Below are 13,038 nucleotides of genomic sequence, written 5' to 3'. Positions count from 1 at the left end.
TCTGTTCGCCACCAGTAACTCTCCGTTTCTAAATAAGCTCTTTGTTCTGTTGATAACTTCTGGCCAAGTATTTATCATGTGGCAGGGTGTTTAATAAATACTTATTGAATAAATTCTAGTTATGTGTATTTATTCTAGTTAGTGACTAGGTGGTGATGACTTGGGAAAATGGCTTCTGTATTCAATTAGAAAAAGGTATGGTGCTCTTATTATTAATTATTATTATTATTAATGATGGCGCTAGATCCCAGCAATGAGCTCACTGTCAAAAACCTGGAGTAAACACCAGACGGTAAAGAAATAGGAATGAGGCCCTGGCTGCAGCTGTGCCCAGATCTAAGGCCTGATCCTTCCCCGAGGTAGGAGGTCCTAGAGGCAAGAGAGTGTCATGCTAGACTCCATGGGTGCATACACCACCCTCGTTCTGCCTCCATCTGCCCTTGGATATGGACATAGATAGTATGTGTAGGTATGTGTGTATGCATGCATGTAAGTGTAGACAGGTATGCATGAGTCACAGCACACGTACAGAAGTCACAAGGACAACCTTAGGTGTCGGTCCTGACCTTCTTTAGAAGGGGGTACCCTTTTGTTGTTTGTTGCTGTGTATGCCAGGCTAGCTGACCTGTGAACTTCAAGAGATACTCCTGTTCCCACTAACCATCTAGCTCAGGATTAGAGATAGGCACTACCACACTCAGCTGTATGTGGGCTCTGGGGATTTGAACTCAGGTCCTACTGCTCTGTGGCGAGCATTTTCCCGAATGAGCCACCTAGTAATGCAGGAGGTAATCCCAGCATCAGCTTGTCCTTTCTTATTGTCCCAGTTGAAGAAGCAGGAGTTAATGGAACCCTCCTCTGAACCTCGACATCTGCAGAGACATGCGAACCAAGGCACTGTCTTCCCAGAGAAAGTGAAAAACAGTCTTCCACATCAGTGCACTCAACCAACATCAGCTTGAAAATGCGCGGAAACACCTGAGTGCACAGAACGGTGGAGACCTTTCCCTGTCATTCCCTAAAGCATACAGTGTGGGTGTGGCAGCCATTGACATGACATTTGCACGAGGTTTGGCATTATAATCTGGAGATGATTTTAAAATATGAAAGGGAGCACAAACTCTGCATGCAAATATCACACTATTTCACCTAAGGACTTGAGCTTCTGCGGGTTTGTGTGTCCACAGAGGATAGCCCAGAACCAAACCGAGGAGCTACTATAGACTGCAATCCCCTTGCTTTATCTTTTCCTGATTCTAAAAGCAACTTCTGCTTAGCTTGCAATGAATAATACTTCGGCATCCTTAAAAGATAACTATCAAAATTATGAAATGGGTCTCTAGATCTTATGTAAATGAACACTGCACTAGTTTTTTTCTTCAGCAACTCAAGTGGAAACCTCTGAAGTCAGCGTGACTTTTAAGGCTGAACCACAGACAGCGCTGAGTTGCCCTGTGTGTGTGGGAAACACTCACACCCGATTCTATTCGCAGGTGATCGCAGCAACATGTCTTGTGTTCCCGAGCGTTTCTGAGGAAAAGCACTAAGCTTGAGAACCCAGTGTCAACTCTGAGGCCTGTGCCAACTGTAGAATCTTCCATAATTAGCCTGCTTTTCATAGTCCATGCATATATTCTCTTTTGATGAAAACTGTTCTCATGTAACTTCTTGTGTAGCAGTAAACCTCACCTGCTCTAGAGAACTCAGCCTCTCTGACCGAATAAAAATGATTGGGTATGTACGTGGCGCACCTTGGCTCAGAGCATGTGCCGGCGGCTGAAGGCTGGACCATTTATCTAGCGGTTACAGTTTCATTATCCCCCAAGAAGCTTCAGACTTACAACTCTTTCTTTCTGGACCCAACAGGCTCCCTGGTTTGTATATACAATTCCCAAAGACTGCAATCTCTCCCCGAGGCAGAGACTGGATGGGGTCCTGGAAGTAAATATTCCGCTCTTCTGGCTTCTCTCTTGAGTTTTATGTGTCTATAAGAGTTCTGGGGTTTGGGAAATACAGACCTTCATGTTTAAGGATTAGATCTTTCAACTTCCCAGCATGTGAAGGCTTAAGATCTTTCCGGGTCTTGGTAAAACCTGAAACTTGAGGCTGGTGTTATTTCTGAAAGTCCTCCCAGCTCTTAAATGGGGAAGCCTCCAGGTCTTGAGATTTCAACCAGCAAGTATGAGTGTGCCCAAGACAGTGCCGGAGAGGTACTTGGAACAGAACCTCCAGGGCAAGAAAGGAGAGAGGCCGGAGGACTTTGACATTGGAAGCTGCTGTGTAAACAAAGGTCCCGACGAGTTATTACCACGGCATATAATGGCGTTCCAATGAGATAAAGAAGCAAATGCAATCTCAGCCTATAGTGTAATGGTGCCGACTCCACTATAGAAAACCCTCTCAATGTTTGTCTGGAAACTCCTAAAACAAATTTAAAGATTATTGATAGAAAAAATAAAATGCAAATTAACACCTCATATTATAACAATATAGCTGGGTCTCTGACATAGCCTATAAAATAAAGAATATACAAGTCCTATGGAATGAAAAGCTGTATTGAGGGAGCCTGGTGTAGTACTTGGCAGGGGCCATAAATACAGTTATATAACACATGCTTAATACACACCGACTTGATAGTCTTCCCTTCTTTCCTATAGAGTTTACTTTCCCAAGAAACACATACAATTTTAAGTACGTAATATTGTCTTTTAAAATGGAAACAAAAACATTTGAGGCATTGCATTTGTTCAGTGTGACTATGTGAGACGTACTTCACCTTTAGGAAATGAAAAACCAAATGCTGACCTGAATTTAAGTCTCGTCCTGGGTTGAAAGCTCTGCTGTTCACAGTAGTAGAAAGTCGATCACAACTCACTGTTCTCGATACATTGGTGTTAAAGTTCCCATCAAACCTAAAACAACGGGAAAGGATTAGCAGTGCATAACTGGCGGGTTTGGCATCTAGAAAAAAACAACCAACAAAAATAATCATACATTCATGTATGAATAGGCTAGACCATAAAGAGTCAGATGGTGAATTAATAACAGAAAGACAGTAAACCAGCCTGGTCTACAGAGCTAGTTCCAGGACAGGCTCCAAAACCACAGAGAAACCCTGTCCTGAAAAACAAAAACAAAACAAAACAAAACAAAAAAAAATTTATAAATAATGTGTGAGGAAAAGGAGTACCAGGTGCAAGAGAACTGTCTGTATTCTGTCAATCATGTTTTAAATAAATGCTGATTGGCCAGGCAGGAAGTATAGGTGGGTCAACCAGACATGAAGTAGAGGCAGATTGCAGGTGGAGCCAGTGGACCATCTGCTCAAAGAAGCAACCATTTGAAAGAATCTACCAGGACACACACTGATATAGTCAGTAAGAAAGGATAAAAAGCTTCAGTTTCCATATATTCTATTTCAGATTTCAGAGGCAGAGGGAGCCTCCAGAGACTACAGAAGGCGGTCACAAAACTCAACCCAACACCAGGTCTTTAAATCTTGCAGTACATAGAGTATATATCTCATCAATTAACCTGTGAATAGATGAGATTCCATTACTATATATTAGGAGGGACAGCCCTAAACTCAAGATCCATCTAATCATTCATGACTTTGGATTATCTGCTGGTCATCTCATAAAACCTAAGAACTGCTGAACCAGATTTATCAAAGGGAGCTATGTTTTCACATCAGTTTCAACTCCTAAAAAGAGAGGAATATTTTTTTTATTAAATTTATTTATTTATTAAGGATTTCTGCCTCCTCCCCGCCACCGCCTCCCATTTCCCTCCCCCTCCCCCGATCAAGTCCCTCTCCCTCATCAGCTCAAAGAGCAATCAGGGTTCCCTGACCTGTGGGGAGTCCAAGGACCACCCACCTCCATCCAGGTTTAGTAAGGTGAGCATCCAAACTGCCTAGGCTCCCCCAAAGCCAGTACGTGCAGTAGGATCAAAAACCCATTGCCATTGTTCTTGAGTTCTCAGTAGTGAGAGGAATATTTTTTAAGTATCATCTCAAAGGTGAATGAGGTAACTGGGTTTTAAGAGCCCTTTTATTCTAGTCAGCAGCCCAGCTGAGAATTCTATCAACAATGTTGGCTTCACATCAAAGGACAATGATGCTCCCCCCACACAGTGGCTCTATCTTGTTCCAATTTGTCAGGATGAGAAGACGGCTTCCTTCGAAGCCACGGATGAGGAGAAAGGAGAGATCAGCACAGTACCATCTACCTAAGTCCATGCTGCTAGCATGACCATCCACAATCTTATTGTCCTTGTGTGCTAGAAGGCAGAAGTCATTGCCTTCACAAATGCTCTCATAGAAGACCAGACGATAAATATTTGGGGTCTTACAGGTTATAAGTTTTGTTGGGACACTTCCATTCTGTCACTAGAGTGCACAAGCAGCCACAGAGAATGCAAAGCTGAGTGTAGCTGTTTTCTAATAATAAAGTGTAGTTTTCTAAAAACAAAACAAAACAAAACAAAATAAAACAAAACAAAACAAAAGGTGGTGTGCAGCCGAGCATGGTGGACATGCCTTTCCAGAGGCAGAGGCAGAGGCAGAGGCAGGCGGATCTCTGTGAATATGAGGGCAGCCAGGACTACAAAGTGAATTCCAGGAGAGCCAGGACTGTTACACAGAGAAACTCTCTCTTGAAAAAAAAGCAAACAAACAAAACAAACAAAAAACCAAAAAGGATGGCGTGTCAAACTGTTTCTTCAAGTTGGATGAGACCAGGGTGGTCTAGAAAAATCTTAGATGAAGAATACATATAGCTTTTGCTCTGTCCAGTATGGTAATATATAGCTACTGAGCATTTGAAATATGACCAGTGTAATGGAGATACTACCTTTCCTATTTATTTAAGATCAAGTGTGAACAGTCACTGAACTGTGGTGGTCATATCGGTCAACTGAAGAAGTCTAGAAGGCTCTCCTATCTGCCTGGCCATCTCTCAGGTCCATATTTGCATGTCACTTCCCAAGAAAGGTCTATCCTGATGTGGGATGGCTTCTCAACTATCCAAGGGCCTCTACATTCTCCCAAAAGTTTGTCTCATATATTAAATTTATGGTTCTATTTATGGAGAGACAGGACGGGGGAGAGGTGTCAGCTATGTGATTTGTGGTTCTGTGAGGGGGCCAGAGGTTGACGTTAGGTGTTTTCCTTTATCACATTCTACTTTATTGTTATAGACAGGGTCTTTCCCCAAGCCTGAAGCTTGTTTTATGGCTAGAAGCCTGAAGCTTGCTTTTGGCTACACAGTTCTACCAGAAAGCCCCCAGGATCTTTCTGTCTCTGCCCTTTCCAGTATGGGGTTTAAAGGCCCAGGTTGCTGTGCTTGGCTTTCACATGGGTCTGGGAATCTGAACTCAGGTCACCGTGCTTGTGTGGCAAGCTCTTCACTCACTGGGCCACCTCCTCAGCCGTGTGTGTGTGTGTGTGTGTGTGTGTGTGTTGATGGATTTTGTGAACTAAACTTCATTAATAGATAAGAAAGGAGAAAACATATAGCTAGTTTTATTCTATGGTGTAGTCATAATATTTAGCATTGTTTTTGTCAAATAGGCACTCATTTGAACAGACTTGTTATAAATATTCATGTGCCCAGTCACATTCTGAGCTGCCCAGAAGGTTCCTGATGTTTTGATGAAAACTGACTCATTTGAATGGTTGTAAAATATTCACTATCTAGCTATACCAGAATCACCCAGGGTGGATGCTGGGCTTTGCCTTTGGAGGGATCCATTTATGGATTTGGGGACACAGAATCTGAGTTTGGCTGTTTCTGAGGACCAAGAAAGCCCTTCAATGTTGTCACACAAACCTTTGAAAATCAATTAAGAGAATGGCTTTCTGTATGAGCACAGGTAATCCTTATTATATCTTAAAGACTCTAAGGACAAAGGGTCTTTGGATTTAGTCCATTAAGGTTAGAGAGTTTTTGGGTTTGGTTTGGGTCAAGAGAATGGAACAGAATGGAATACAGGGTTGCCTGACGCTCATAGCTAGGCTCCGCTATGCAAATTACGAAGCCCCTTTAGACCTACCCATTTCAGAGTGGAGAAAAACCTAGGATACACGGCAAGGGAAGGCAATGAGGAAGACTCGAAAGCTGAACCCAACTCTTGCTAAGAGACCCACACATTCTGCTTCTAGATGACAAAGAAGAAATTGCTCACTGCAAAGGGCAATGCAGGAAAGTGCCTGACACACCCCAGCAGGGAAATTTCAGCTCAGATACAGTCCATGTGTGCCCAGATAAGGCATCTATCTGTCCACAGCCAGGACCTTTCTGCAGTTGTTCCCCAAAGGCCTCACTTTCTAATAGGGTCACAGTGGTGGCTGTGTTTCAAGACCCTAAGTTTCAGGGTAAAGGGGACCATTAACACTGAAACAATATCATCAATAAAAATCCAAACATAAGATGAGCAATTTATCTTTCCTTTCTACCAACTAAAGCTTTGTTAGTGGGGGTGGGATGGCAGTCAGCAGTGAGGGAAGCCCTGGTAGGCAACCAGTCGCCAGAAACCCTTGAGCTCTCATCTCTCTCCTTCCAGTGAGTTTCCTCACTTCTACTGTGCCTTAGCATGGGGGGTGGGGGGGAGGGCATGCACCTGTTTACTTGCAAATTCACGTAAAGCCTGGAAACATGCCCACCCTGATGCTTTCATCACTACTTATGGCCCGGAAGTGTCAGTCAGGTAAGGAAGAAATGTCATCGGAGGGCATAAAGCAAGAGAAGGGGAGGAGAGTGTCTGGAGCTAGTGGGGCAGCTAGGTAAGCATCAGTAACTGCTAGAAGCAAAAACAAAAGGGGATTATCTCTCAGCCCTCCCATTGCACGCATTGAATGCATGCATGCGCCCGCGCGCGCGTGCACACACACACACACACACACACACACACACACACACACGTACTAATGCCCGCTGTTGTCTGGACTCCCAACCTGCTGAACTCCAAACATGAGAAGGGAACCTGCTTAGTCATCTTGGTACACTATGGAAACTAGCCTAGGGAGAATGGTCAACCGCCCAATGGCAGGAGCTCATTTAATGCCCATGCGCCACCAAGAAAAGCAATTTCTAAAAAACAGCATGCTCCTCACTCAGATCTGGGGCCCATGGAAACAAAGTTTATGGTTGAGATTCTCTATGAAAACATGTCAGTTACTCTTAGGACTTATCTAAACCATTTTGCATTGAGGGGTGCATTAGCTGCCAATCATACACTTAAGTCCAGGTTTATAGAGAGGTCAAGAACTAGAAAAACGACACATTTTCATATAAGATGAATAAGCGATCAGTTTAAAAGGCTTGAGTCATCTCATTCTTTATATTAAGCTTTTAGAAAGTTAGCAATAGCAAAATCCTCCTAAATCTCCTTTAGACCTTGAGTCTTAGAAAGAAGATAATGGATTAAATCCGACTTCTCTACTTATTTTCATATGATAAAACCGTTGCTTCAAATTCAGTTTCTAGAAAAATAACTCCATCTCTCCTACCCCCGAAAGAAAGAAAGAAAGAAAGAAAGAAAGAAAGAAAGAAAGAAAGAAAGAAAGAAAGGAAGAAAGAAAGAAAGAAAACCTTCCTTTTGGATTTACTTTCATGAACAACTGGTCGAAACTGCGTCCCGAGGGAGAAAACAGGGCTGTGACTCCCACTTTGATCTCTTCCCCATGGAGAAATTCACTCCCTGCTTGCCTTGCAAGATGTTCATTTGATTGACGCTTGCTCTGATGTGCAAACTGCTTTGAACTTCAGACATTTAATTCCCATCAGGCTGCAGTCATTTTTATTCTCCTTCAACAGGATTTACAAGCAGGAGATCAGCAAATGTAGAAGATAAAATAAATTTGCAGAAGCTTTGAATCTTACATCAAAACCGTGTTCAAGTGACTTCCAATTGGATTCCATTCAGCCTGGATCCGCAGTGTAAGTCAACTTTCCAGGGGCATCCCGGTTTAGAAAAAGATATAAAGGAAAGACAGACGCACACGCCCCGTTTGGGGTTTACTTCCTGAATCTGTTCCTTGGTCTTTGTTTAAATTCTCTAGGGAAGGTGATTTGCCAGGCAAATCATCCAGAATCCTGGGTTTTTCTGAACATTTCCAGGAAAGCCGGCCCAATTTATCATAGCGCACACACCAAAACCAAACCCCTGGTGTGGGTTCCCAGAGCGGCGGTGAAATGTGGTATTGTTCATGGATACATTTTTAAGGCAATGATTTAAGAAGCAAATCCTGGGGGATTTCTCAGAAGAGCAAGGCTTAGAGTGTTCACGAGTCCATACACAAAGCCAGCGTGAAGGCAGCCGAGGCGGTCGGGGATATGGTTTTCATTTGTTAGCTTCTTTTTAATCACTCCGCTAAACTGCAGAGACAAGTGTAAGAGTCTCTCAGTCGGTCTCTCTCTCTCCCTCTCTCCCTCCCCTGCCTCTCTCTCCCCCTCCTTCCCCCACTTCTCTCTCTTCCTCCCTCCCTCTCTCCCTCCCTCCCTCTCTCCCTCCTCCCCTCTCTCTCTTTCCTCTCACTGCCTCTCTCCTCTCCTCTCCTCTCTCTCTGTCTCTCTGTCTCTCTCTCTCTGTCTCTCTCTGTGTCTCTGTCTCTCTCTCTCTCTCTCCCCCCTTCCTTTCTTCTGAGGCAAAGCTGGTATCAGTTCTGAATGGAGTGGGGAGCAAATGCTGACAAGACCTCCCAGCGGAGCTCCCAGGTCAAACTGGCCCTGGCAGAATGCAGCACTGTTGCTTTAAGAACCACACACACAAGAAACCACAGCTCTCACCAGTAGCTTCAGGAGCCTCTAGGGAAGGGAATAGACAAAAACTCCAGCGCCTCACACACCCCCTGGCCCTAGTGACAGCCCATCTAGTGCCTAGCTTGCTTTAGCTCTTCATCTCCGTACAGCCAGGTTCCTGATTGCTCATTCCCTACTTGGATCGGGCTGCTTTCCAAATATTTGAGCAACACCCGTTGAAAAGAATTAAACAAGAACTCCTTATCTTCCACTTAACGACCCACGAGAATAAAGTTAAACAGAGGAAGAGCTAAGATAAAAATCGAACATCTGCATTGGCAAATATTTAAACTCCGAATGACGGAGGAAAGGGGTAAGAAGAACATCACTTCAAAAAGGAGCCACCGCGTTCATCAAGTCAATGATCCTCAAACGCCCACAACCGAGCATACTTATCCAAACACCTGAATGAGCGGGCAAATGGAAAAGCTGTCAAATAGCATGTAATCACATTGCAAGAAATAGGCTTTCCTTCCATCACCACAGAGATCGGGGAGATAAGTCACATTCCTTTTGTTCTTATCAGCAATAAGGATTATATCTCCAGGGTTCAACCACGCCAGGCTGGAAACAAGAGCTGGTTTCCAGTGTCCTTGGAAGGTGAGGCACCAACCTAAGCGCCCTGGAGAACAACATACTCCCTCCAGCCATTTCCTCATAACACATCACCACACTGTGGGACTGGAGAGTTGACATCTGGGGAATTGGGAGAGAACATATAACCACATCAAACACTTATTTATCCTTATCTCCCTCATCAGTAGGCTAAGTGTGAGAAGGCTGGACACAATAAGAAGAGAAAAACATAACACAAAAGGGAACTGTGGCCTGGCAGTACCCTTTATAGACCACCATAAGGAAGGCCTCACTTCACCGTTATTTACTGAAACACTCCTTTTGTTTAGAAGACACAAAGAGGGGGTGACCCTTCCCTCTATTCCTTTATCCTTGGGCTCTTGGCCAGACTCAGACTTGTAAAGGACTGGTCATTATTGCCAAATGAAGAAATGCAGGAAGCCTAGAGGCTCACATCCCACGCTAGGCCAGAGACTACAAATTGTGAATTTCCTCTTTGAGTCAATAGCAGACAGTGGGTGAGCTGCACCATAGAGACATCCAAAACAGCTAGCAGGTGACCACGGAGATGAGCTGGTCCAGCTTCCAGCTCAGGATGCATTAAGGAGCTAGACCTGCCCATGCAGGCCATGCAAGGCCCAGAGCGCAATGCCTGATGTGCCTGAGAAAGGTTACTAGAGGTACGGGTGAAGACAGATGCTCACACCATCACACTAGCTAAGACATCACAGCCAGAATGGTTCTCAAACAGCAACCTTTAAAGCGGTTTTGCAAGTTCAGTACCATAAAGCATATGACAAGCTTAAGGATGGCTTTTCAGCTGAGACAAGCTCTACTCTTTGGAGCTAGGCTAGCCCTTTACTGCATTCTACTTCTCCCAACCAGACTTTAAAAGGAAAACCACAAGACAAATTCCACTCCAAATTCAGAAAATGCAGGTGGTGAAATCCAATACTGGAAGCATTGAGGTGGCTCTCACCCTTCGGTCAGAACAGGTGACATAGGAAAATCGAGAAAGTGGGGACCTCACTCAGCTGCCCTCAAGCAGGTGCCTCTGAAGTGAAGAAGCTTCTTGTCAATAATAGTCTCACATATGCAGCTACCTAGCCAGCCAGCCCCCTCCCCCACCCCCGAAATCGCACATACTGTTGCAGGAACATGACTTGGGTTTTAGTCTAGGTAACAAAATCTAGACGGTTAGGACTTTATATTCTGCTACTTTGTCATTTAATGTGTCTCTCGGTAGTCTTAAACAACAGTCTAAGACGGAACATAATTTAGCACCTCAAGGGACAGGGGATCCATCCTTACTGCTAATTTCACGTTTGGTCAAATTATTTTGTCATTATAAGAAAAATTCATTTGAGCCAGGCATGAAGGTGCATGTCTACAGTTAACACTTGGGAGAGAGAGGCAAGTGGGCAGGAGGACAGGAGGCCAGTGAGGCCAGTGAGGACAAAGCCAGTCTGTGCTACACAGTGAGAGCCCGCCTCATACAAGAGAACAAAATACACAGCAATAAAATCCCCAACTCATTGGGATCAGGAACCCAGATTCTAAACCCACTTCCCCGGGCCCTGTTACATCTCTCTACACTGTCTTCTCTGGAAATCAGAGGGAGACATGGCTAAAAATTGGGCAGACACGGTTCCTGCCTCACAAATCCTGCTCACAGGACTCGAGGGGTGTTGTTACTGAATTACAAAAGCATGCAGCCCCTTTTCTGTAAATTTCATAACATAACCGAGTCACTTCTAATGCAAATGTTCTGTAAAATCCTTGGTGGATTCTTAGCTCAGCTCGAGGCCTGCTGGTACCAATATCTGCAGAGCTTGGACGGGTGGTGAGCAGAACTCCAGGTAATAACTGCTCAGGGAAGCGAAGATGGGAGGGCCCGATAAGGCACACAGAGAGTGACATGAAAGGGAAGGATTTCCATCCGGGGCTCTGTGAGCAAAACGCATCTTCCTGGGGAAGGAACAAGGCTAGAAAGAAAATTAAACACAAAGGACCAAGCTTGTCTTTCTTTTTTGGCCTTGTGACACAGAGAAAACGAAAGAACAGAAGTCACCATCACAAAAACACCTCAGTCACAATGTTTCATTCAGCAGAAAAAAGCATAGTAACAAAAACTTGAACAGAGAGAGGGTCAAAAATCTTATGTCATCATTTCTACGTGTACTACCTTGATTAGACTTGGGAAAAAAATGTAGGTTAGATGTTAAGTCTAGAAATACAAATTTTATGGAAAAAATTAACACTAGAGCTAAACATTTCTGAAGGGATCTGGCCACTACACAGTATATACGCAAATTAAACACATCAGTGTCTCCTATAAATATTAACAATTACATGTGTTAGATAAAAAGTATCTTGAAAATAAATTGACACATTTCCTGAACCACTATGCACATTCTATAATGATATTAAAAGGTTTGTGGGCCCAGAAAAGAAGTTAACAAGGGTTAACCCCAATGGCTTTTCCAACATCCCCAGTGACTGATAAGCATGCAATCTATCACCCAAATTAGCAATTCACAGTCAATCCATTTTCCCTGCAAATCTTTTGCCTCTATTTTTTCACCCTTTACAGATTTCCAAGATACTCAATTTAAAAATTAGAAGTAGGGGCTGGAGAGATGGCTCAGAGGTTAAGAGCATTGCCTGCTCTTCCAAAGGTCCTGAGTTCAATTCCCAGCAACCACATGGTGGCTCACAACCATCTGTAATGGGGTATGGTGCCCTCTTCTGGCCAGCAGGCATACACACAGACAGAATATTGTATACATAATAAATCTTAAAAAAAAATAAATAAAAAATAAAAATTAGAAGTATCTTTTAAAATCTTCCTTGGGGTTGGAGAGATGGTTCAGTGGTCAAGAGCACTGGGTGATCTTGGCGAGGACATTGTTTTGATTCCCAGCACCTGCATGGCAACTCACAACTACCTGAAACTTCAGATCCAGGGGACCTGACCCCTGCTTCTGGTCTCCACAGGCACCACGCGCACATGTGGTTCGCATACATACTTGCAGACAAAACACACATACACATCAGCTGAAAATAAATCTTGCAAAGGCTGTTTAAAAATCTTCCTCCTCACCAAACCCTCTAGGAAGCCTTATTGGTATCACCTCTACACCATGGTTCCAGAGTTGGCATTTTATTCTGTTACTTACACTTCTTTTGTGTACTCATTATTGTGTCTCAGGTATTATCTGGTGTTTTAACTATTATTGGAGGCAAGGGCATGCCACAGTGTACACATGGAGGTCGAAGGACATTTTTGTGGAGTAAGGTCTTTCCTCCCATCTCACACAGTTCTGAAACTTAAATTCGGGTGGTCAGGTTTGCTGGCTTGATACCGTTCATCTCTTTGTGATTAACAAATTCGCCCAAATGATGGACAGCTAGTTCATCTCTTCACCAGAGCTGGTCTTCATTTGTCAACTAGTTCTCCTAGGCAAACTGTGGGCCACATTGAAGCCTTTTCTTGTCTGAGAACTTAGTGCTTACAGAAAGCAATCTCTCTAGACATCCTGGAATCTCCAGGCCCCAGAGCATCTCCCTTGGTCACGGTTCAGGCTCAAACTTGCACTCACCGCACAGGATTATTCTATGGACACTTACTGGTTTTTCTGGTCTGAAATAGTCATCTCCT

The 13,038-nt window shown here is 43.8% G+C and overlaps 1 protein-coding gene across 1 annotated transcript in view; it reads right to left on the bottom strand.

Annotated features, from left to right (window-relative positions):
- The window catches only part of Cachd1 (cache domain containing 1), a 230,692-nt gene that overhangs the window by 86,367 nt on the left and 131,287 nt on the right, over nt 1-13,038 (bottom strand). Inside the window, exon 4 of the mRNA XM_005353462.2 lies at nt 2,806-2,912. Coding sequence (XP_005353519.1) covers nt 2,806-2,912 — 107 coding nt within the window. The remainder of the gene's footprint in view (nt 1-2,805; nt 2,913-13,038) is intronic.

This window comes from Microtus ochrogaster, chromosome 10 (genome assembly GCF_000317375.1).
Source record: "Microtus ochrogaster isolate Prairie Vole_2 chromosome 10, MicOch1.0, whole genome shotgun sequence".
In the NCBI taxonomy this organism is placed as follows: domain Eukaryota; kingdom Metazoa; phylum Chordata; class Mammalia; order Rodentia; family Cricetidae; genus Microtus; species Microtus ochrogaster.
Note: the sequence above shows the minus strand (reverse complement) of the source record. Positions and strands in the feature narration are given on the sequence as shown.